This window comes from Salmo salar, chromosome ssa07 (assembly GCF_905237065.1).
Source record: "Salmo salar chromosome ssa07, Ssal_v3.1, whole genome shotgun sequence".
In the NCBI taxonomy this organism is placed as follows: Eukaryota; Metazoa; Chordata; class Actinopteri; order Salmoniformes; family Salmonidae; genus Salmo; species Salmo salar.
The window spans coordinates 17714346-17741268 of record NC_059448.1 but is presented as its reverse complement, the minus strand read 5'-3'; the positions used below and the strand labels follow the sequence as shown (position 1 = coordinate 17741268).

At 41.8% G+C, this 26923-nt stretch overlaps 1 protein-coding gene and 1 pseudogene across 1 annotated transcript in view; one reads left to right on the top strand and one right to left on the bottom strand.

The window, feature by feature from the left end:
• Positions 1–14120, bottom strand: part of LOC106608615 (adhesion G protein-coupled receptor A3) — a 67794-nt gene extending 53674 nt beyond the window's left edge. The window contains exon 1 of the mRNA XM_014206657.2: positions 12921–14120. Within this exon, the coding sequence (XP_014062132.2) occupies positions 12921–13144 (224 nt within the window). The 5' untranslated portion in view covers positions 13145–14120. The remainder of the gene's footprint in view (positions 1–12920) is intronic.
• A 1679-nt stretch (positions 14121–15799) lies between these two features.
• On the top strand, positions 15800–26578 carry LOC106608607 (cytosolic beta-glucosidase-like; annotated as a pseudogene).
• The last annotated feature ends 345 nt before the right edge of the window (positions 26579–26923 follow it).

Sequence of the window (26923 nt, the reverse complement as noted above, 5' to 3'; positions counted from 1 at the left end):
GATATTTTCTCTTCCCTGCTCCCAACCCCTCAGAGAGGAAACACAAACAGTTCCTGTGTTTCACGACTGGCCCCGTGGCCCATGCATTCTTCTCTGCGTGCAGAAACTCCAGATGTCGGGGCGAGACTGCAAAGTCTATCACTGCTCTCGACACATACTGATGATTTAGGCAGAGCCACAGGGGATTCACACAAAGATCTTGGGTCGAGAAAACCATTGAGGAATAACTGGTCTGACCCAGATTTATATAGCCTATGATGCTTTATTGTAAGGATCAGGGAGGGATGATTTAAATTCCAGTGCGAATCCTAAGTAAAGTACATCAATGGGTTTGATAAGATGATAATGAGCACCAAGATGAAAGCAATTAATGCTTTGAATGAATTATGTTTATCTATATATATATTTTTTTGGGGGGGGGCTCTGCTGCCAGGAAGATGGTGCTGACAGACATGGTCGCGCTGCTTCTAGCTCCTAAGCAACACTGCAGTATTTGTTTTTTGGCGTGTGTTATTTCTTACATTATTAGCCCAGAACGTTTGCGTTATTACATACAGCCACAACCATTTTGCTACACCCGCAATAACATCTTCTAAATGTGTACGTGACCAATAAAATTGGATTTGACACGTTCATAACAAGTTCAATATATTTTCTCTCTCAGGACCTGAGTGACCTGTAGGCACATGCAGCTCCAATCGCAGCTTTGTTCATCCACAAATATCCCTGCTACTTTCATAGAAAACAGCATCATTGTATTCAGAATTAAAGACATAACAGCTATATTACAAAACACACACACACACACACACACTCGTAGGAATTATTCAAGTCCGGCTGGATAAACATGCACGTCCAACCGTGTGACTCTACAACTGTCCAAATAAATCTGTGTAAGAGGCTTCTCCTGAGAGTCATGAGCTCTCTTCTCCCTTCCCCCTCTCTCTTCCTCCCTCCCTCATTCTGTCCCTCCCTCTCTCCTCCTCTCCCTCCTTGTGTCCCTCCTTCCTCCATTCCACCCTCATCCTGACTGGTGTGTGACCTCAGTGCGAGGGGAACTGCTTAGCTTGCGTGACTGCAAAGAAACCTGTATATAGTTTACCATAAACTACTACCTCTGAAGAATGCGTGTTTATAGTTCTGCTGTCTGAGCACTCATACCATTCACATATTCATTGGGATAAGGGTTCTGCATTGTCGATACATATAGGAGCCTACAACAAAGAATATATATTGTAAAGAATAGATGTTGTAAAGCTGTAGAATAGATGTTGTAAAGAATAGATGTTGTAAAGATGTAGAATAGATGTGAAGCACGGCAAAGAAGGCCTATAGACTGAGCGAGCCATTTCAGCCTGACTGAGCCTGACATGCCTACCGTAATTTCCGGACTATTAAGCGCACCTGAATATAAGCCGCACCCACTGAATTAAAAAAATATATATTATTTTGAACCCACTGAAGCCGCAGGTGCCTACCGGTACATTGAAACAAATGAATTTTACACAGGCTTTAACGAAACACGGCTTGTAACAAAAATAAATAGGCTTTAACGAAACACGGCTTGTAACAAAAATAAACGGGCTTTAACGAAACACGGCTTGTAACAAAAAATAAAAAATTAGCAGTAAGCTTTAGTTGTCTTTTTGCACTGAGTCAATTCCTCACGCTGCTGTTTCCAACGTCTTATCATCGACTCATTAAGACCAAGCTCCTGTGCAGCAGCTCTATTTCCTTTTCCAACAGCCAGATCAATCGCCTTCAACTTGAAAGCTGCATCATATGCATTTCTCCGTGTCTTTGCCATGATGAGGGTGACAAAATGACTACCGTAATCAGAATGATGGGAAGTTTGAGCGCGCTCGATTTAATCTAAACAGTAAACAAAAAAAGTTGTTTGACCTTAACCCGTTCGGCAATTTCATTGGTGTAATGAAAGCTTCATGCCGCCAAAAAACTGAGCACGTCACAGAATGTGTTTTTTTGGAGAAAAAAAATTGAAAGCGGGAAAAATCCATATATTAGCCACGTCATTGTTTAAGCCGCGAGGTTCAAAGCCTGGGAAAAAAGTTGCGGCTTATAGTCCGGAATTTACGGTAGTTAAATAGAGGTTAAATAAATAAATAAAAATACAATTTCAAAAGTGAACGTATTAATTCTCAATAGATAGATAAATCATGCACTGAAGAACCATATCCAGAAAAGGTGGACTATCTTTTGGCAGTCTAGACACCATTGACCAATTCACAATGTATTTGATCTGCAGAGGGCAAGTGCCTAGAGGCAAGTGTCTGCTTCTCAGTTTACGTTAGCCTCTGGGAGCGTCTACACATCTGGGAGCGTCTACACGTCTGGGAGCGTCTACACGTCTGCATTCGGAGCGTCTACACGTCTGCATTCGGAGCGTCTACACGTCTGCATACGAAGCGTCTACACGTCTGCATTCGAAGCGTCTGCATTTGGAGTGTCACACTAGAAGCGTACTTAGCATCTGAAATCAGCACCACCTGTAGGTTGTCTCCATCTCATATTTGACTACTAGCTTCCTGAGCGTCTGCACTAGTAAATTCCTCAGGGCTCAGGGGCAGAGGAGGGGAACCACCCTTATCTTGACGCAAAGATAAAACCGCCTTGAGTAAGAGCCAGGAACAAAAGAGCAGTGGGATCCAGACAAATCTCATGTAATATGCACTAATGTACTAGGGACTGAAAAATCACATGAATTGTAGCCTATAATCACACAAGCTTTGCCGTCAAACCCAACCATCTCCATTGTTAACTAACATTTCACCAAATCCATTGTGATAATTCTGTTCTTTGCATGCTCTTGGAGTGAAGCAAATAATTCAAAGACAAAAACACAATCTATATTACAGTTATTCTTTCCCAGAAGGGGCCTCTCAGTCTTGAAGCTAAGTTTGCACTCTTTTTTGCATGAGAAAATACAGCCTTTGAAATGCACCAGCCTCAGGATATTAGCACAAAGTTAACCAGGGATTGAGAAGAAAAGCCAACCACTATACAACCCCCTCAAAGGCAGTAGGCAATCAAAGTCAACTGGTGCTCTCTCAACACGCGAGATATAACCCTTTAGAAACACAGGGGTAAGAAGTTTGACTGCATAAAAAAAAGATATAAAATATTTTCAGGCAATGACCCCCTTACAAACAGGCACATTTTTGCCACATTCTTACCTGCATATGCCTTGTTACACCTCCTGTGTACATGCCGGCATTGAGTGGTAGTAGTAGTAAGCAGATGTGGGTGGGCGTCTATTTTAATAAATCCATTGAATATACTCTGTCAAAAACAAATCCATTATTCATTCGTCTAGGCAGGTCCTAAGAAACATAAGACCGATAAAAATGTATTTTCAAAAACGATAGAATGGCATATTGAGTTTGTTACGTCCAAATGAACGAAATCAATAGTTCATTATTTTGTTCATTAAAATAGACAAGACACACCTACCCTGAACACAGTCAACACACATATTTTGTAGTAAGAATATAACCAAATAAAAAATAGAACTTGTGTCACGGGAACGTTTGGAACCGCTGTCATATAAAATAAAGTGTTGAAATATATTTTGAAACAGAGCCCAAGCTTTTTTGATCCACATGTAATCTCTTTCCTACCCTCACTCCACTTTGTAAGTGAGCAAGCATAGGGTCTTACATTGAGAGCATCTTCATCATGATATCGATAGAAAATAAAAGCAATCCTATTTTCAAAAAAACATGCAAGTCTCGTGTTCATATGTCACAACCTCCGCTGGCTTTTGGAGTTGCCTATAGGCAATCGAGCAAAATAAGAAGCCTACACTTGATTCAGGCTACATTATCGCATGCTAAATGTTGCTGATCATTCATAGATGAGCTATACCACCTCCACTTATTTGCCCAGACAGAAACCAATGAACTAAATAGCCTATACAGATGGGGATTCAGTGAAACAGAGTCACATTGACTGAGACAAGTCAGTGAAGTCACAGGCTTTTGGTTGGGAGTAGGTCTACGCTACTAAGCCACTGCGAGTGAAGAGCAAAACATGTCAAATAATAATCCATTTGTTAAACTACATAACATGCTGGCAAGAGGTTCTAATAAATGGGCCAACTAGACAAGATGATCATGAGCAGCACTTGCCTCAACTAGGCTAACATTCAGTGAAAACAAAAAGCTGACATTGATTGATTTATCAAGACATGTCCCCACGCTTGTCTCAAAGTAGCGCGGTGGCATTGACCACACGCGGGTAGGCTATTGCTTAGAATTAATTACAACGATTGGATGACTTTGGGAGTTTCAGTAAGCAACAATTTGATGCATGCCTTCAATTGCATTAGTCTACTTTATTCCAATATTTCTGTCATTCAAGTGATATGGATCCATTCAGTTGTGGTTAAGAAAAAAATGTGAGCTTAGTGAACGGGAAAACTATGAACATTCATCAAAAGTAACTGATACAGACATAAGGGTCATATGTAGCTTTGGAGACCATAAGGATACTATTTGAAATTTGCTATTGATTATTCCTTTAAGTTATGACCATAGAATCGTCTTGCGCAAAATTAAGGCCTGAACACTGTCTCCCATTTGGAAGACAAAGGCCTCGTCTTTGAAAGAATGAACTGTTGTTAGGGCAGAGCTGAAAAGGACACTTGTCATTCAAGCACCGACTATGCTGTGTCACTCTCCCATAGCTATAAGCCTGAAAATATTCCCTTCCAGTAAGCCACGGTATAAGAACGTATAGAAAACGGTCACCTTACAACTCCTTTAGGTGCATGGTATACACGGTGCCAACATCCAAATACTGGACTGACAGCCAAATGAATAGAAACCAACAACTGGGCCTTCCAGATAGACAAACAGGAAGGCCCATGTCCTTATACGGAAAATGCAGATGCACATACATAAGACAAATGTATAGCCTAGCCTTGAAATCAACTTGAGACCCAAGTATGGTCTGGCAAACCAAATGCTCAACAGGTCTGAGTGCGTAATGAGAGACCGTGAGCTGCCTGGCTGTGAACACTCAACCGCCAGTCACTGAATGGCCTTTGGGATTTCGTTATCTTCTCCAAACATCACACAACAGCAAAGGAAAACATGGGGAGCGTTGCTTTAACCCAAATGCTTGCCTGAAAAGCAAAACAAACCTTTCTAGCCACCGGACATGCATGACAGTGTACTCCCGGATTTAACTTCTTTAGGAAAACAGCCCTAATGTGGGAAACAAACATGTTGTCATCCAGAGTCACATTTACTTATTTTCCAAGCTATAGCACACAATATTTTACATATAGCAGGTTTTTAAAAGGACCGAAGAGTTTGGTCTCGTTCATGTTTTCATTTTTTACATGAAAGAAAATTGCGATACTGGTATTGTCACAGCACTTGTCTTTGTCATATGTTTTACATTCTAATATAAATGTATTTTACATCAAGTCTCAAGTCAAACTATTCTGAGTAAGCTACTCCATTCAAAAAACATGGTCCAACGGCATTCACTGCAGGTTAAGTCTTCAGGAAACTGGATGCATACCGGGCCGTCCCCCATGATTCCCTGCCACGAACAGTGCAATTAGTGCTCCTGACTGTGTCGTCAAATTACACTGCTTTTCATGCAGTACGAGGAAATCCCTGTCTCTTCCTGACATCAATCCCACACTCCTTGGTGGAGGTGGACTCCAGGGTGTGCGCTGGGCCACATAGTCAAGCCCAGGTGCCTGCTGGGAAGGATCCAAATGACACTCAACAAGTCTCTCGAAGAAATACGAGCTCTACTGTTGCTGTACACCAAGAATATGGTTCAACAGAGGCTGTGCTAATATAGGGTGAAACCAGAACAGGTTGAGCCTCACACACATGCAGTTGCACACATGTACTCTTCACACGACACACCTGAAATTAGCCCACTGCGGAAGAAAGGGGCAAAGGTTATAATCGCACCAGGGTTGATGTTGCACAAGTCTTTTCTGACAGAGCTGGTTGTGTCAACGCATTTGTCATTTCCTCTTGGATTACTTTGGCATGCAGTATCAGTTGGAGTGAAAATGCTGGGAATGCAGCACTCATCCTTTCTTCACAGACATGCATTCAGCAGCCTGAACCCAGAGAGAACCACGCTGGAGAACTGGATGCATTCCACAACAGGGTCGCCAAATACTTTCCCTAGAAGCACAAAGGAGCTTGACTTAAGCCAATCAAACTCATCCAACGATTTGAATTTCAAACGATGCCCAACAAACATTGTTCTAAAATTGGAGGGATTTAGTTACACCGACCAAAATGTCTAGAAGATTTTTGTTGATGATTCAAGAAAATGTCCAACTTGCCTTAGTTACTTTGTTTCAATCAGAGAAGTGCTCAGTTTCACTCCAGACAGGAAACAGGAAGTGTGTGGGTCAAAGAGAGGGAAGGTCGATTATGATTAATGGGCTCTAATTACACAAGTTGAATCACTGCATCAGACCAGGTCTTTAATTTGCAGAGAAGCAGGCGTGTCAATAGACTATTTAAAATGTCCCAAATAACAAGTCTGGAAAGGGACCCCATGGCAACGATGCCCCAAATTAACACATTTAGAACATGCTATGATGGTTTGTCAGACCCCAGACCTGTGGTTTAGGAGTTAAGGCTAGATAACATTGTGTGAACTCTGTCCAGAAACGTCCATTATCTTCACAAGTCAGAGGTAACTCTAGATAAAAGAAAGATTGCCCTGAGATAATGGTGGTGATCTAACACTAAAACCGACAGAAAAATGTATTTACCCACAATGGTTTGTCTGTCATAGGACATCTTGACATAGTAAATTCACTGGGGAAAAGTTGAAAAGGCCACAAAAAAACTATCATTTTCTAGGGTGTGCTCAACGAGAAGTTAAAGAACTCTCATTGGCAGTCAATTGATCAACAAACAAAATACTAACCAAATGTTTTAGATTAAGGTTGAATTTCCTACAATATCAACTTTGTTTGTGGCGCTTTCTCTCCTCCCAACTTTAGCTTTTAGGGCCTGGAGGGCAGAGTGAACTTGTTGCTCTCACAGAGCAAAAAGGTCTGGGACCTACAGTGTCCAGGTAGGGGGAAGTGATTGATTTTCAGGGTCAGGGAAGGTCGGGCAGAGCAGCAGGGACCCTGACTGTGATCGGGCCAGTCCAGTCCCACTGTGTCCAGACTAGGGCTAGGAATTGCCAGGAACCTCATGATACAATATTATCAAGACACTCAAGTGCTGATACAATATATATTGTGATTCTCACGAATCTACAGTGCATTCGGAAAGTATTCAGACCCCTTGACGTTTTACACATTTTGTTACTTTACAGCCTTATTCTAAAATTGATTCAATTGTTTTCTTTACTCAATCTACACACAATACCCCATAATAACAAAGAAAAACAGTTTTTTTGACATTGTTGCAAATGTTTTAAAAATAGAAACGAAAATATCACATTTACATAATTATTCAGACCCTTTACTCAGTACTTTGTTGAAGCACCTTTGGCAGTGATTACAGCCTCAAGTTTACTTCGGTATGATGAGTTTCTCCCATCTTTCTCTGCAGATCCTCTAAAGCTCTGTCAGGTTGGATCAGGAGCATTGCTGCACAGCTATTTTCAGGTCACTCCAGAGATGTTCGATCGGGTTCAAGTCCGGGGTCTGGCTTTGCCACTCATGGACATTCAAGAGAGACTTGTCCCAAAGCCACTCCTGCGTTGTCTTGGCTGTGTGCTTAGGGTCGTTGTCCTGTTGGAAGGTGAACCTTCACCCCCGGTCTGAGGTCCTGAGCGCTCTAGAGCAGGTTTTCATCAAGGGTCGCTGTACTTTGCTCTGTTCATCTTTCCCTTGATGCTGACTAGTCTCCCAGTCTCTGCCGCTGAAAAACATCCCCACAGCATGATGCTGCCACCACCATGCTTCACCGTCGGGATGGTGCCAGGTTTCCTCCAGACATGATGCTTGGCATTCAGGCCAAAGAGTTCAATCTTGGTTTCATCAGACCGGGGAATCTTGTTTCTCATGGTCTGAGTCCTTTAGGTGCCTTTTGGCAAACTCCAAGCGGGCTGTCATGTGCCTTTTACCGAGGAGTGGCTTCCATCTGGCCACTCTACCATAAAGGCCTGATTGATGGAGTGCTGCAGAGATGGTTGTCCTTCTGGAAGATTCTCCCATCTCCACAAAGGAATTCTAGAGCTCTGTCAGAGTGACCATTGGATTCTTGGTCACCTCCCTGACCAAGGCCCTTCTCCCTAGATTGCTCAGTTTTTCCGGGTGGCCAGCTCTAGGAAGAGTCTTGCTGGTTCCAAACTTCTTCCATTTAAGAATGATGGAGGCCATGGTGTTCTTGGGGACCTTCAATGCTACAAACATTTTTCTGTGCCTCGACACAATCCTGTTTTGGAGCTCTACAGACAATTCCTTCGACCTCATGGCTTGGTTTTTGTTCTGACATGTCAACTGTGGGACCTTATAGAGACAGGTGTGTGCCTTTCCAATCATGTCCAATCAATTGAATTTACCACAGGTGGACTCCACTCAAGTTGTAGAAACATCTGAAGGATAATCAATAGAAACAGGATTCACCTGAGATTCATTTCAAGTCTCATAGCAAAGGGTCTGAATACTTATGTAAATAAGGTATTTCTGTTTTTTTGTTTTTGCAAACATTTCAATAAACCTGTTTTCGCTTCGTCCTTATGGGGTATTGTGTGTAGATTGCTGAGGATTTTTATTTTATACATTTTAACGTAACAAAATTTTGAGAAAATCCAGGGGTCTAAATACTTTCTGAAGGCAATGTATATATATTGCGATTCGATACTGTGATTTCGTTGCGATTCGATGTTTGAAACATATTGCTCACCATATTTCTGCTGCAGAGGGACAAGAAAGAGCCATAAGAAAACAAATTTTGATCAGTCATAGAAATAAAAGTACTGAAAGCAAATTGTCTCCCTATTTAAAAAGAAGATGAAGAACAAGGAAAAAACTGGAGTTTTGGTGCAGGTATAGCCAACTAGAGCAAAAATAATAGTGATACCATCAAAACTACACATCTTCTAAAAGACTATCTTGATTAGAAGTCGATCGATTATGATTTTTCAACGCCGATACCGATACCGATTATTGGAGGACCAAAAACCCCCGATACCGATTAATCGGACGATTTTTATATATATTTGTAATAATGACAATTACAACAATACTGAATGAATAATGAACCCTTTTATTTTAACTTAATATAATACATAAATAAAATCTATTTAGTCCCAAATAAATAATGAAACATGTTCAATTTGGTTTAAATAATGCAAAAACAGTGTTGCAGAAGAAAGTAAAAGTGCAATATGTGCCATGTAAAAAAGCTAACGTTTAAGTTCCTTGCACAGAACATGAGAACATATGAAAGCTAGTGGTTCAATATTTGCAGTTCTTCAATATTCCCAGTTAAGAAGTTTTAGGTTGTAGTTATTATAGGAATTATGACGCATCAACTATTTCTCTCTATACCATTTGTATTTCATAGTCCCTTGACTGTTGGATGTTCTTATAAGCACTTTAGTATTGCCAGCCTAATCTCGGGAGTTGATAGGCTTGAAGTCATAAACAGTGCTGTGCTTCAAGTATTGCTAAGAGCTGCTCGCAAATGCAGTAAAGTGCTGTTTGAATTAATGCTTACGAGTCTGCTGCTGCTTACCACCACTCAGTCAGACTGCTCTATCAAATATCAAATCATAGACTTAATTATAATAAACACACAGAAATACGAGCCTTAGGTCATTAATATGGTCAAATCCAGAAACTATCATTTCAAAAACAAAAGGTTTATTCTTTCAGTGAAATATGGAACCATTCCGTATTTTGTCGAATGGGTGGCAACCCTAAGTCTAAATATTGCTGTTACAGTGCGCAACCTTCAATGTTATGTCATAATTATGTAAAATTCTGGCAAATGAATTACGGTCTTTGAGGAAGAAACACAGTTCGCAACGAGCCAGGCGACCCAAACTGTTGCATATACCCTGACTCTGCTTGCACTGAAGAAAAGTGACAATTTCCCTAGTTAATATTGCCTGCTAACATGCATTTATTTTAACTAAATATGCAGGTGAACAAAAATATATACTTCTGTGTATTGATTTTAAGAAAGGCATTGATGCTTATGGTTAGGTACATTTATGCAACAAATGTGCTTTTTTCACCAATGCGCTTTTGTTAAATCATCACCTGTTTGGCAAAGTTGAAGTAGGCTGTGATTCGATGATAAGCTAGTTAACCTAGTAATATCATCAACCATGTGTAGTTAACTAGTGATTATGTGAAGATTGATTGTTTTTTATAAGATACGTTTAATGCTAGCTAGCAACTTACCATGGCTCCTTGCGGCCACAAGGTCCTTTTGACGTGGCACTCGCGTAACAATAAGCCACACAATTTTCTCATGGATTGCAATGTAATCTGCCATAATCAGCATCCAAAAAGGCTGATTACCGATTGTTATGAAAACTTGAAATTGTCCCTAATTAATCGGCCATGCCAAATAATCGACCGACCTCTAATCCTGATACATAACTATATAAAAAATTCACTAGTCCAGACCGCTGTCAACCCATCGGCAGGACACCGAGAGAGGTTGTAAACCAGCCCATAGACCACCACATCACCGGGAGAGGCCTGGCGATTTTACAGGCCGTAAATAAACACCCCCCAAATGTAGCGGTTAAAAGAAGAGCACAGTTTCATGGTCACTAATTTGGACAGAGTTGCAGCGAGTCTATTTGACGGAGACCTTGAAACCTGAAGACCTACCCATCATTATTCCTGAAATCTGTTGACAAAAACATTGAGAGACCCATGGGAAGTTTAGTGGGAAACCCATAGGAATGCCTGAGAACTTAATTATCCCTCTTGTTCTGTGGTGGCCATCTTTCAGACCTTGAATCATGGAGCTTGGTTCAATGCTCAAGACATGAGGAATATGTTTCCCTTCCCAATCAATCACTGTCGGGCCGAACAAAATGATGGCCCTCCAAGCAGTTCAGCCTATTTTAACGCATACAGAAATATCACATACCATGATGGAGGTAATAATATCTCAATCAGTCACTTACTTAACCAACGTCAGGCCAAGTCAAAGTAGCAAAAGAATCCTTGAGGAAAGACAAGCTTCTTTGGAAGAACTTAAAAAGTATGCGGGAAAAGCAACAGTCTATGCACAAGGACTACTTTTAACAATTTCCTCAAAAAATTTAACAAAAACACATTTACTTGAAGAATGAAGAACAGTGCAGATGCAAAGTTTGTGCTGTTTCCATCTTATAGGCCATTCCAAGGCAATGGTAGAGTACTGGTGTAAGGAACTGATGTTCTTGGCTTGTGTACACTCAAAAACACTGCATCAGTCTTGTCTCCATCGGGGCGACTGCATGTGAAATAGGTTGCGGTGGTTTAATGGTATGCACAGTGTGGTTGCATTACACAAACAACTGCATGTATCACATATGTTGTGGCAATGAAATGAGATACAAAACTGTTAACAACCACACATTAGATGTGTTCAACAATAACTCTCACTGCATGTTTTTGCTTAGCCCAGGGGCGGACTGGCCATCTGGCATTACGGGCAAATGCCAGATGGACTGGTCCAATTTCATCCTAGTGGGTCTGTCTAACACTTTTTTGGGGGGGCACAAAATTATTATTATCTAGCTAATGGGGCCTCGAGGAAAACAAATTGTCCCAGTCCGCCCCTGGCTTAAGGTGTCAGCATGATAAAGTTTGGCTGAAGTGCTAGCATACTCCGTAAAAGACCTTCGCTTGAAAAATAAGAAAAAAAGCATCAATGGTGCTGTTTGTCCATTTTAAGACAGCGTAGCCATTTTTTCATTTCCTCAAAATAGTCAAGAATTACTCTAAGATAAGAAATCTGTCATTAATTTTGATGCTTTTGCAGAGGAGATATTAGTTGCGCAATTTTGCATCTGACTATGATGTTTGGTGGTGTTTCTCAAGTGAAAGAATTTGCATGAGGACGAGTTGTCTCTCAATGAATGACCACAGGCACTTCATTGAAGAAGCCCTACTTTTGACCAATCGCCAACGAGAGGGCGTAGAGTCTGGCTACCGACGTTGGCTTGCCACGAGAGAGAAAACAACGTGTGCGACCGGACAGCCGAAAAAAACCTGTGCCTTCGTCCAAAAAGGTACAAAAATGTAAAAAATGACATCATAATACATGCAGGAACTGTTCCTAGACGACTTAATAAGCCTACATAAATACCCTTTGGATGCAGTACAATTATATACTGCATTTACAATTATGAAAATGTATTTTGGTCTAAGCCATTTCCATCATACAGGACTAGAATATAGTGTGACATGCCAATGACATCTGTTACATACAATTTATATGTAAATGATACTATTATTGTATGCAGCTGACAAGGGACGGATGTGGAGGTGGCAATACAGCTACAAATAGTGACCTCAGGATCTTTGACACAAGTCCTTTGTTATGAACATGGTAACTATATTTGAGCTGTAATGGACAGTATTTGTATGTCAGTAGTTGAAATCATCAGCAGATTTGAGTGATTAACCCCAACAAGGTCAGACCAGAACCAAAAATATATAGTTGGCTATAGCCTACTGGAAGAATAATGCATGACCTCAGTTAGAGCATCACTTATCAATAGTCATAAGTAAAAGTACAAATAAATATTGTGTTAGGCTGAAAGTTGAATAACTTTCTCAAAACACAGGCCGACAGTCAGAATAAATTGCAGGTAATAAACAAGGCAACTATTTGGCAGCATGGTTCTTTCTGTATGCCCAAGCTGTTCCAAACAAGTGGACAGCATCGTCATTATTTTGTTGATGCCAGACAGGCTTATTGATTTATACTTACAAAGTGACTGTTCTGTTGGGAAAGGAGTCCGGGGGTAACACCTGACGGAGTTCCATATTGCTGCAGACCACTTTCCTATCCGCCGTGGCCACTGACGGTGTGCTTTTCCCTGCGCTTTTTGAACGTTCATCATATGATTTACAGTCAGATGATACCGCAGAGCCATCGCCCCCGAGAAGCAAAACAAATAACAGTTGCAACAAAGAAACTGCACATACCCTCATTTTCAAAATATATTCCAAGATAATTAGGCTACTGTAGCATTGGCAAACAAAATAATATATTAATATCAAGTAGCGCAGGAGGCAGGGTACTGTGTGTGTACTATAAAATGGCCTGGTTCTTTCTGGAAACAGGGTGAGCCAAAACGTCCCTCAGAATACCCGTACAGTTTTAGTCATGTTGCAAACATATTGTCCACTATAATGTGGATTTGGATTCCCTCCTCCATTTCTTGCAAAGGTTTCGATGTATGTGTTCAGCGTCAATCAATCCGAGAGAGGGTCTGTACATCCTTTGTTTGCCAAACGACACGATTCACAATTTCATTTCGTCATTAAGGTCTTTGCAGCCTTCCCGAAAAAAGAAAAAAAAACTGTTCACTTGTAATTGTAACGATTTTCCAGGGTTACACAATGAAACTTCAGCGATAGAGAAAATATGTTTCTTTGTTGCCAATAGCGCGGATCTAATTGAGAATTTGCCTACTCCACCAAGAGACAGCTGCAGTCATCCCAAGATAACACACTCTAATTTCAGGAAATTTGATCACGCCTTAGCTTTAAAAACTTTCTCCTTAAGAGAACTCATCCCGAGACACGTAGACTGGAACACTTAAATAGCGTTACAACTAACTAAAACAGCTGTATGCAACTTTTCACTTTAGTGGCGCCCATCGACTCCAGTTGTTGGTGCAAAATGAAATCATGGGACATCTAAAAAAAAAAAACGAAAGCAAGAAACATAATCCCACTCCGAGTTAGTCAGTAATCTTGTGTTTAAATATGAGTTAAAGTGGGTCCCTTCCAAGTCTGAGTAAATATCCAGAATTGCTGTCCTTGACTTTCAATTGGAGCGTCCACGTCTCTCTCTGAAAGTATTCATTGGCTTTCTTTCCATTGAGAAGTCTTCTCCCACAGTCCTGCCCTTGGCTCCATGTTGCAATTCCACCCACTGACGTCACTCCATATAGACCGCCTTTTTCTCCGATTCTCTCTGAGCAGGTTTAGGTTTGATCTACCTTCAAATACGAAATAAATAAGACCATACTGTCTAGTAACAGCATAATGATGCACGTACATCAGCAGTTATACAGCAAACAACCTCGCTTGATGCAGTTGATAGGTCGGAAATGTTCTTACATTTCATGGAAAATATTGTCCAGTATTGGTCAATGAACTTTTGAGCGTTCCTGAGACTGAGCAAACTTGTTGATTTGGAAATGTAGCCCAGTTAGTATTTACATATTGTTGTCGACCAGATTTGTTGGCAGATGACTTGGATAAAATGTATTTGGTAACACATACTATACTAGTAATACTGCAATAAATACTGTAACAACATTGTAACACCTTTTTTTTATGGTATGTAACAATATAACAATACTACATTGTTGTTACTAGTGTAATAATAGCATAACCACACATATCTACCTAGCTATACATGTCTACTTTGATAACAAGGTTGCCAAGAAAATTTAATAATTATTTCCTTTTCAAATGTGATAAAAGTAGCCCTTTGCAATGCACCCTTCTATCTTATAGTGCATCCAGCGTTGTATCTCCTCTCTTTCTAGGTGCCTTCACACAAAGCCCTCTTTTCACTTCTCAAACAAGTTCAGGCTAGCTTTGTAATGGGCAATCGCCATGAAAAGCCAGAGTCAGTCAGACAGGAAGAGACCATACAATAATTGAAATATGCAGTACTACAATACCCTTGTATAACACTATTGACATGTAAGGGCCCATAGAAACTAAATGAATACATTTTAGCAGAGTTGGGTTGCCAGACGCTGTCCGTCCGTCCGTCCGTCTGTCTTTCTTCCAATTTTGCTATGTTCAGGTCAATTGAGCAGCTTGGTTTTAGAAGAGTGACTGACAGACAAGCAGCGTAACCTCTCAGTCATCTCAGGAAACGTCATACCCAGGGGCTGCACAGCTTTTACTTCCATTAGTCTTCATTTCAGGATCGCACAGGGCTTTGACGTCCACTAAAAGAAGGCTGTGTGCAAACATACGTCCTTCTTCATGAAGAAAAAACAAGGATTACTTTAGGATGACACAATGAAAGTTATTTAGAGGGGCGGTTTATTTTGGGTGACCTTCAATATTGACTAAAAAGAGACCAAAATAAGGTAAAGTAACACACCAAATCCATGAAGTTATGTTATATGACTAATGTAAAATGACTAAATTAAGATATTTTTTCAGATGCAGGATTGATCCCTATTATATTACACATAAACTATGCAAATTGTCACTATAGTCCAATGAACGTCTGTAATGGCTAGCATTGACTGGTAATTTGATTAGTAGATCGTAATCTCCCAATAAAGCGCACAGGACTAGTCACATGCCAAAGATACAAGATGTCATTTCATTCTCTGGGTTATTTTTTGAATCATTTAACTCATATGAGCACATTTGTGATGTAAAATATAACTTCATGCATTTATGAAAATATTATTTCAAAAATCGAATTCAGTCAGGGTGCAGGACAGGTAACAAGTGATTAATGAGCAATGTGCAGGTTCCCAGATACATATGCCTACATTAGCCTCATCTAACCACTATCCATTCTTTACTAGGCTACATCTTTATTGTAGCCTACAAATAGAATTTGTCCAGCGCTAGCTCACGTCATCGATCGTGAACAACCACGAGTGAAGAGCTCCGAGTCTACGTACCAATTCTTACCTGCTTGACTATTCAATATTTGACAAGAGAATTTACTTTTTTACATGTAGGCAAATAGAACCAACAGCCCTGAATGGAATTGTTTGCGTAGAACGATGAAACCATGTTCCCGAACTTTGCATGGGGCGCGGCAACATTCCCTTATCAAATCGAGGGTACGTAACAATAGTTTGTCTGGCACCGGCTGTAGTCAAACTGTCCACGTGATCATTTCTTCATGCGTTTGTAGATAGCTAGGTTCAGTAATTGGATTTAGGAAAGGTAATGCGCGTCCCCGAGATGAGATTCTCTGGCCAAGTGCAAGAAGTAGCCTGACAACCTATAGGCTACAGCAGGGCCGGCTTTAGCTTTTGGGGGCCCTAAGCTAGATTTGTTTGGGGAGCCTCCCCACCAAGCATGGTTAAAGTTAATTTACTGCAATTCAACACATTTGGCCATTGGGTTTAGAGAAAATAGATCTGTTTTAAGCATGCTTTCTGCAGTTCTACGCATTTTGCCGTGGGGCGGAGAGAACTTTGCAATTTTATAACAAATTTCATGCAATTCTACTCATTTTGTCATGGGCTAGATATTATTTTTGCAGATTTAAATCAAGTTTTCTGCCGTTCTACAAATTTAGCCATCGGGCAGGGAGAGAAAATGTATTCATTTTAAAGCTAATTTCCTGCAATTCTACCGATTTAAGCCATGGGATTGAGAGACATTTCTGCAGTTTTAAAGCTAATTTCCAGCAATTCTACACATTTTGCCATGACTTATGCCATGTTAATGATACCTGCGTGAGAGTGCCTAACAAAATCAATGTGTAACTGGTGTCGTAAGGATTGGACCAAGGTGCAGCGGGAACGTGTATACTCATCCTCTTTATTAAATCAAAAGAAGGAAAAACAAACAAATCACGTATACAAAACAACGAATGACACTAAACAGTCCTGTCAGGTGCACAGACACAAAACAGGAAACAACTACCCACAAACCCCCATAGCACAAACACCCCTATACATAGGACCTTCAATCAGAGGCAACGAGGAACAGCTGCCTCCAATTGAAGGTCAATCAACAAACCCTAAACATAGAAGCGGAAAACTAGACTGAACATAGAAAAACACTAACCTAGAACATAGACCAAAAACCCCGTAACACTCTAAACAAACACCCCTCTTACATAATACCATAGCCCAACAAACCCCGAAACACTCTAAACATACACCCCCTGCCACGTCCTGACCAAACTAAAATAACAAATAACCCCTTTACTGGTCAGGATGTGACACAATGGGGTGTCAGGGCCCCTTGACACGTGCCCAGTCGGTACATTTTTGAGCTGACATGGCTAATTGATTTACTGTCAGTGACTGACAAAACAAGACAAAAATTACTGATTCACAACCAAATTTCGAACGTGCGCCTTGTGTGTTCTACTATTCTAACTCTCAACAGTAAGTTGAGACCCCGACTGAGTTACAATATATATATATATATACAGTACCAGTCAAAAGTTTGGACACTCCTACTCATTCAAGGCTTTTTCTTCACTTTTACAATTTTATACTTGTAGAATAATAGTGAAGACATCAAAACTATGAAATAACACATATGGAATCATGTAGGAACCAAAAAAGTGTTAAACAAATCAAAATAGATATTCGATTTTAGATTTTTCAAAGTAGCAACCCTTTGCCTTGATGACAGCTTTGCACACTCGTGGCATTCTCTCAACCAGCTTCATGAGGTAGTCATCTGGAATGCATTTAAATTAACAGGTGTGCCTTGTTAAAAGCTAATTTGTGGAATTTCGTTATTTCTTGATGCGTTTGAGCCAATCAGTTGTGTTGTGTTGTGACAAGGTAGAGGTGGTATACAGAAGATAGCCCTATTTGGTATAAGACCAAGTCCATATTATGGCAAAAACAGCTCAAATAAGCAAAGAGAAACGATAGTCTATCATTGCTTTAAGACATGAAGGTCAGTCAATCCGGAACATTTCAAGAACTTTGAAACTTTCTTCAAGTGCAGCTATGATGAAACTGTCTCTCATGAGGACCACAACAGGAAAGGAAGACCCAGAGTTTCCTCTGCTGCAGAGGATAAGTTCATTAGAGTTACCAGCCTTAGAAATTGCAGCCCAAATAAATGCTTCACAGAGTTCAAGTAACAAACACATCTCAACATCAACTGTTCACAGGAGACTGCATGAATCAGGCCTTCATGGTTGAATTGCTGCAAAGAAACCACTACTGAAGGACACCAATAATAAGAGACTTGCTTGGGCCAAGAAACATGAGTAATGGACATTAGACCGGTGAAAATCTGTCCTTTGGTCTGGAGTCCAAATTGGCGATTTTTGGTTCCAACCGCTGTGTCTTTGTGAGAGGCGGAGTAGGGTGAATGGATAATCTCTGCATTTGTGGTTCCCACCGTGAAGCATGGAGGAGGAGGTGTGATGGTGTGAGGGTGCTTTGCTGGTGACACTGTCAGTGATTTATTTAGAATTCAAGGCACACATCATTTGTTTTTCAACAGGACAATGACCCAACACACCTCCAGGCTGTGTTAGGGCTATTTGACCAAGAAGGAGAGTGATGGAGTGCTGCATCAGATGTCCTGGCCTCCACAATCCCACGAGCTCAACCAAGTTGAGATGGTTTTGGACGAGTTGGACCGCAGAGTGAAGGAAAAGCAGCCAACAAGTGCTCAGGATATGTGGGAACTCCTTCAAGACTTTTGGAAAAGCATTCTAGGTGAAGCTGGTTAAGAGAATGCTAAGAGTGTGCAAAGCTGTCATCAAGGCAAAGGGTGGCTACTTTGAATAATCTCAAATATAAAATATTTGTTTAACACTTTTTAGGTTACTACATGATTCCATATGTGTTATTTCATAGTTTTGATGTCTTCACTATTATTCTGCAATATAGAAAATAGTAAAAATAAAGAAAAACCCATGAAAGAGTAGGTGTGTCCAAACATTTGACTGGTGTTGTATTTATTTGGGACCAGGGCCCCATAGCGTTTATGTCGCTTATGCCTGGAGCTGGCCCTGGGCCAATGCAAAACGGGACTGACTGTTTCCCTCAGCCAGTGCATCATGTCTTGATATTAGCCTAATAATTGAAACATGAATGAAGTTTTGTATGAGCAGCAGATGTAGGATGTTAATTTCATCACCTTGTTGCAGGAGAACTTTCCTGCAATGAAGGACATTTAAAACGTGTAGCGAATTTGAGGTTCAAAAAGGCGTGTACACAACAGTTCACCTGCCTGACACAAGACTGAATCCACTGTTGATTTTATGTGCATTTTACATTTACTGTACTTTAAACCCCATTTGTTGGTAACGAAATCTGAAAATACTCTGGATGCATTCAGTAACATGATAAGATTATTCCTGGAAAATGTGGGGTAGGTACAACATAAGACCAAAATATTACAAGAGTTTGTGTGAGAGGATTAACTGGTGTCTCCAAGTGGACACACACCTCTCCAAAGTGTGCACAGTTCCTAAGCAATTTCAATGCCCTTTTATGACTAAAAGAACAGTGTTTAACTGTTCTTCAGCTATCCTAGCTGTGCCTTTGAGGAACTAGAAGAAGCACACTGGTAGTTGATTCACTTGGTACACTACCCTGCATCCCCGCCATTACACAATTACGTTTGTTGTTTACTCAGTCCAAAAACGGTCCATTATAAATCGCAATCTGGGTCGGGTGGGCATGATTTGAAAGCTTGTTCTATTGTCAACATGACTAGCTAAGTTCTAAAATACGATCGTTCAGTGTTAGGGTTTCACAAGTAAATTCAGAGAAACAGACCGTAATTTAGGTGCTCATAGAAAGGAGTCATGAGTGCATTCAGGTGTGTGTGCTGCGGCAAATTTTCTCCACAATAAACAGGCTCATTCTGTTCCAAACATCCCAGGGTATTTTATATATATATATGTATATGTATGTTTTATTTAACCTTTATTTAACTAGGCAAGTCAGTTAAGAACAAATTCTTATTTACATTGATGGCCTACCCCGGCCAAACCCTAACCCGGACGACACTGGGCCAATTGTGCGCGGCGCTATGGGACTCCCAATCACAACCAGTTCAGATACAGCCTGGACTCGAACCAGGTCTGTGGTGACATCTCTAGCACTGATATGCAGTGCCTTAGACTGCTGCGCCACTCGGGACATGTCATCTTGTAACTGTACATCAAACATAGTGATTATAAACGTTGACACTGTATATTACATGAATTATGATTTGGAGTGCACATTTGGACTCACAGGTTTTTGGCTTGCTTGTATGACATCAACATTGTAGACCAGACCTATTTATTACAATCCTCAATGAGTCATCTTAACTTACAGCATTTCCCTCACTCAGACAACAAAACATTTGCAAAAGTTGCCCAATTACCGGGATGGATGAGGGCTTCTTGTCACGCACTGTGCTCAAGTTCAGAACCGCTGTCAGTCATACAGCGATGTAAAGCGCAGAGCCAGAGCTCTGACATCATATATAGGATTTTACTGTACAGCCCCTACGTTCCAATTTAAGCACTTAGTAGTGCCCAAATCTGCCATTTTCAACCCATATATGGGTACGAGTGTAAAGGGCTACTTACAATCCACATAATAATTCACATTTCCTGTTCCTGCAGGATCATTTTCCTGCTGTATCAAACTGGCTCAAATTAAGACGCTACATCTATATAGACTCACGGTAGTTTATATACAATAGCTACTTTTAGGAATTGTAACCAGCATATTTTTCTTTAGTAAAACAATAATACTATGTCTGATCTATACTGCTATGAAGTGAATCCTTGCAGGGGGATGGGGCGCAGATAACAATGGACCAAACATTTGAGACACACTCTGTCATGAGGGGGCCAGACTCGTGTTTGAGGACTAGAGTGGAGACGTCACCTGTAACAGGGTCCATGCTATCCGGGATCCGTGGGACTTCCCTACCCCATTGAAGTTTACATTTAAAATGGTTAAGGTACAGGTTAAGGTTAGGGTTAGGTAAGGATTATGGTTAAAGTTAGGGTAGGGGTTAAGGTTAGAGTTCAGGGTAGAGACGTCCCAAAGATCCCGGATAGCACTAACCCCCGTAACAGCTATGAGCTCTGGGAAGAGAACCTGAAGTGCATCTGCCAGATAGGCCTGACCCACTACCGCCTGTCTCTGCCCTGGACCCGCCTGCTACCGGCCGGGACAACACAACATGTCAATAAAAAAGGGAGCCTAACTCAGAGGACCCATCTTGAAGACTTACCTTGAGTCTGTGTAGTGGTTATTCAGAATTCCTTCAGTATTTATTTGTGGTAAATGGCTATGGCATATAATGTGCTGAAAAAAGACATATCATACGTTATTATTGTGTTACAACCAGGCTTTTGTCAAAAAGAATATAGTGCCATAAACTCTGTCAAGGGGTCTGGACCCTTTTGGCACAGTCTGTTGTGTGCTTGTCTTGTAAATTGCAGGGTCCCTGCTTTAAGCCTCATTTGGCCTTGATACCATGATTCACTACTATACTACGTGTCTCTGTCATGCAGGTGCGGGATCCTACAACAAAGTGATCCATGACTTGCTGACGTGTTGCCTATGGTTTGTACCACTTTAACCTGCCACAAGCTCTCCAGGACCAGGGAGATTGGAAATCACCTGAGATGGCGGCTGTATTTGACAGCTACGCCCGCTTCTGCTTTTGAAACTGTGGATGACGTCGAACGAGCCATACTTGTGCGCTAAACTGGGCCATGAGGATGGCATCTTTGCCCCGGGGGATAAAATAACCAGGGATGGCTGACAAACTGTTGGTCCACAACATCCTATGTGCCCACAGCTACAGTGGATTCTACAGGGCAAAAAAACTGGGCTGAACTGTCGCTACCACACCTTTTCCTTAGGCTGGTTCGCCTGGCCCATGTTTGTGACCGGGGACTACCAAGAAGTGATGAGGTCTAGTTTTGAGGTCAAATGCAAAGGACTGGGTTACGAAGGATCTAGACTGTCCAGGTTCTCCAAGGACGAGCCTATTCTTTTTGTTAAGGCTGACATCTTTGCGTTGAACTACTAGACGTCTTGGAGGGTGGAGCCTATGGAGTTTTGGGGTTGAAGAGTGACCAAGAGGCGGGGGGGGGGGACCCATCCTGGCCGCTGTGTGGGGTGTCATGGCTGGCCGTGGTTCCTGACGACCTGAGGAAACTGCTGAAGTACATTAGGGGTAAAGAGGACAAGGGCCCTGTTCCAATACTTTGAAAATACTTTTCAAAATGTCCACTTCACAGCTTCCACCAACCCACCTCAGCTCCATTTAAAAGCAGTCAATTCAAAGGATAAATTGAAGTTTGAGAATCGATCATTTCCTGTGATTTTCCATGAGAGTTATTCAATTCATGAATTGAATCACCTGCATTGAGTCAATCAAATTTGAGCCAAACCTTGAGTGAGGAGAAAGCATTTAACATTAATAGAGTTGATTGCTATTGTTTATTTTTTGCACAGTAAACAGATTGAACATCCATTACAGTTGTCACATCGAATTGTGTCACATTGATTGCTTCAGGTGAACACTATTTGAAAATGAGCAATTTCCTTCTCTTGCTGGCTGTCACTTTCCATTAGCATGAGTGGAGTCCTGTAACAGTGCAACAGACACACACACACACACACACACACACACACACACACACTGTGTTGTTTGACTGTTATTAGTGAACTCAGGCCTTGTTGGACAATGATAGCTACCACTTTTCACAGGACACATTCAATAACCCTGCGGTCTACATCACAGAAAATGGCTTCTCCCAGGTGGGGCCAGTGGACATGAAAGACATCCAGCACTGTAGGTTTTACCAGGACATCATCCAGGGAGTAGCCAGAGGTAATGACCACAGCAGGCCACAATAGAGGTACTGCATATTATGGAGAATCTATCATTTTAGAATGTTACTTTCTTCTGAAATTCAATTTGACCAGTCGCTTCTTGTACTATTTCAACCTCTGAAAGGTTGCTTTGCACATCAAATCCTAGTGTATATGCAAGATCCAGAAACTACGGGGGCTGAGTCACCTGATTCCAATTTGATGATCCTGTTCTGTTGTCTTAGGTATGTAGGCTATTTCACGTCAACAGAGAAAGGTTGAGCGAGAGAGAGACTATGGCTATCATAATAAAACGGGATCTTGTTATTTTGTAACGTGCAAAAAAAGTATTTTCGATTATTCCTTAATGTGCATTGTCACGTATTTAATAAGTATAGCACCGTCTGTTATGAACTTGTTGTTTGTCTCTTTGTTCTAGATCTCAGAGAGGATGGTGTTGACGTGCTAGGTTACTTCACATGGTCCTTCCTGGATAACTTTGAATGGGCCGACGGGTTCGCTTCGGCCTGTTCCACATGGACTTCTCTCGACCAGAGTGACCGTGGACCGCGTACCACTCTGGAAGGGGGTACTCCGGGATCATCTCCAAGTACAGATCTCAGACCAGGACAAATAACTAAAGAGCCAATGGGCACAGAGCAAATCAGCCAAATCAGCCAATAAAAGCTATTTTTTTGCTCAACGTTCTGTTCTAATCAACTACAACCAAGCTTGGTCCATTGGAGTGTTCCTTCATGCCATTTTGATTTGAAGCCCATCTGAAACACATTGTAGTTGTGAAGTCTTTAAGACGTTCCTTCTCACCACTTTTCTCTGTCAACCCTGAAAATGTTTTGTAAAACAGTGCTAAGCTCATTCGGCTCCCTTCGCAAGGAAGTGATTTTGTCTGATTTCTTCCCTGACTTTGGCATAGAACTGCAAGAACCCGGCCAAAGAGTGTTACGTTTATTCAAGTGGATGCTAATTTGTATTATATCCTGCCCAATTCCCAGTCAATCTGTACAAAGGGTTTTTGGAGGGTAGAGGAGGATGGAGAATTCCCTACAAAGAGGATGGAGCCAACTGTAAGCCATCCAGGCCAAGCTGTTGTTGCCAATGCAGGGTTGGTCGGGGGCACAAGTCTACAGAGGAGTGTGTGTGTGTGTGTTTCTGTGTCTTTGTCTGTGTGCCTGCGTGCGCATTCTCGTATGTGTGGGTCTGGATCTTTGTGTGTGTGTCTGTATCTTTGTGTGTGTGTTTGAATGTGTGTGTGTAATCTTATATCTCAACCCGCAAGGCCCCTATATGGCTCAGTTGAGGGTTTTTTGAGATCCTATACAGCCCTCATGGTGAAAAAAATACACAATGCCACTCATTGTGCCCAGTGGAGGGTTAGAGTTGAGTGAGCGCTTGATGTAACACTAAGAGTAAATCCTACTTGGCCTGGGTAGGGAGTGGCGCCAGACAGGAGCCCATACCCAGGTATGAATGATCACATAGTCTAATGCAGATTTGTATTTACAAACAGTGAATCAGAGATTATGCACAGGGGTTACTGGGAAGTCAGTACATTATGAGGGAAGAGATTTACGCACATTCAAATGTGCAGGACGAGGACAAAGATTTGAATGGAAAAACATTTACCAACCAAATGTAAGCAAATTGTGCACTTCTGCTCAAGGTTTGTTCGCTGTGCTATTCAGTGGCAGGGGAAAAGTCTGGGTACATACCGTACTGTACATATACAAGGGAAACGGTCCTTTTCAGCTTCAATGGTAAAAGGCATCTTCAGATTTGTTCTTATTGTAAAATGTAAAGGCTCCGCCCATAGGGGGCTGAGGTAAAGGATCCGCACATAGGGGGCTGAGGTAAAGGATCCGCCCATAGGGGGCTGAGGTAAAGGATCCGCCCATAGGGGGCTGAGGTAAAGGATCCGCCCTTAGGGGGCTGAGGTAAAGGATCCGCCCATAGGGGGCTGAGGTAAAGGATCCGCCCTTAGGGGGCTGAGGTAAAGGATCCGCCCATAGGGGCTGAGGTAAAGGATCCGCCCATAGGGGCTGAGGTAAAGGATCCGCCCATAGGGGGCTGAGGTAAAGGATCCGCCCTTAGGGGGCTGAGGTAAAGGCTCCGCCCTTAGGGGGCTGAGGTAAAGGATCCGCCCATAGGGGGCTGAGGTAAAGGCTCTGCCCTTAGGGGGCTGAGGTAAAGGCTCTGCCCTTAGGGGGCTGAGGTAAAGGCTCTGCCCTTAGGGGGCTGAGGTAAAGGATCGACCCATAGGGGGGTGAGGTAAAGGGTCCGCCCATAGGGGGCTGAGGTAAAGGATCCTCCCATTGAGGGCTGAGGTAAAGTCAGACAGCTCTCTTAAAGGATCCAAACAGTAGGAAGAATTATGATACTTCTGGTGTATCAGACAGTAGTCAGATGAAATAGTCCCGTGGTCTATAGACTCAGAGACAGAACTACTTTACTGTAGTCTATAGACTCAGAGACAGGACTACAGTGCTGTGGTCTATAGACTCTGAGACCGGACTACAGTGCTGTGGTCTATAGACTCAGGGACAGGACTGCAGAGCTGTGGTCTATAGACTCAGAGACAGGACTACAGTGCTGTGGTCTATAGACTCAGAGACAGGACTACAGTGCTGTGGTCTATAGACTCAGAGACAGGACTACAGTGCTGTGGTCTATAGACTCAGGGACAGGACTACAGTGCTGTGGTCTATAGACTCAGAGACAGGACTACAGTGCTGTGGTCTATAGACTCAGAGACAGGACTACAGTGCTGTGGTCTATAGACTCAGAGACAGGACTGCAGTGCTGTGGTCTATAGACTCAGAGACAGGACTACAGTGCTGTGGTCTATAGACTCAGAGACAGGACTACAGTGCTGTGGTCTATAGACTCAGGGACAGGACTACAGTGCTGTGGTCTATAGACTCAGGGACAGGACTGCAGTGCTGTGGTCGATAGACTCAGAGACAGGACTGCAGTGCTGTGGTCTATAGACTCAGGGACAGGGCTACAGTGCTGTGGTCTATAGACTCAGAGACAGGACTGCAGTGTTACAGCATAACGACTCAGGGACAGGACTACTGAATGGTAGCCTCCGACACAGTTAAAAGGGACAGATGCTATGGCTGCATCTCAATGGAGAATGACTGTTCTGAAAGGAACTTGACAGTAAAAAAGGTACCCAAAAAAGTCCTAGGTCTATTGGTGGGCTTGCTCACTTCTTCAGTCCTTTCAGATGATGCAAGGAAAGATAGTCACTAAGAGACTTGAGATGTGACGTGTGTCGTCAGTCTCCCTTTGTAATGCCCAAATGACACTCAACCTGCGGTGTATTCATTATGTCTTGCAATGGAAACGGTTTACTGTTTAAGAACCAAACGGAACAAAACAGGGCGGGACCAATAGAAACTCTCGTTTTTGTTGCTAAACTTTTTCCGTTCGCAGTAAACGGTTTCTGTGGCAAAACGTTTTTCAACAGAATCGGCGAAATCAATACACCCCTGCTCTCAGTCTCAGATGGTTCCTTTGACATACTGTACGCTCCTAAACATGTTTTTATGTCTTTACCCCTTTATCTGCAGCATATGCTCCTTTACCATCTTTGTTTGATTTGAATGTTGCTCTGTCCGTTTTTCTCTCTCCACCCGTTTTCTGTGCTAAAAGTAAGGAATGTAAATATTTACTTCATACCCTTGTGGTCCTGACTGGAACATCCTTTGTGTGTCTTTCTGAACCCTTTTCATACAAATGTTCCTTTGTGAACAATAGTGTGTACTGTACGTCAACCCTGACCTGTAGTTTTGGTTGTGCCCCTGTTTTGCCATCTCATCTTTCCATTCTATTGAATTCAAAGCCATCAATGCCATTCAATAAAAGGTATTAAACACATCCAAATAGATTTACTGTATTATGAGCCTGTCAGTGTGGATAAAAAAACATTTCAAATCAAATCAAATCAACGTTTATTTGTCACGCGCGCCGAATGCAACAGGTGTAGACCTTACAGTGAAATGCTTACTTACAGGTTCTAACCAATAGTGCGAGAAAAAAAAGGTGTGTGTGTGTGTGTGTGTGTAAGTAAAGAAATAAAACAACAGTAAAAAGACATTTGAAAATAAGAGTAGCAAGGCTACATACAGACACCGGTTAGTCAGGCTTATTGAGGTAGTATGTACATGTAGGTATGGTTAAAGTGACTATGCATATATGATGA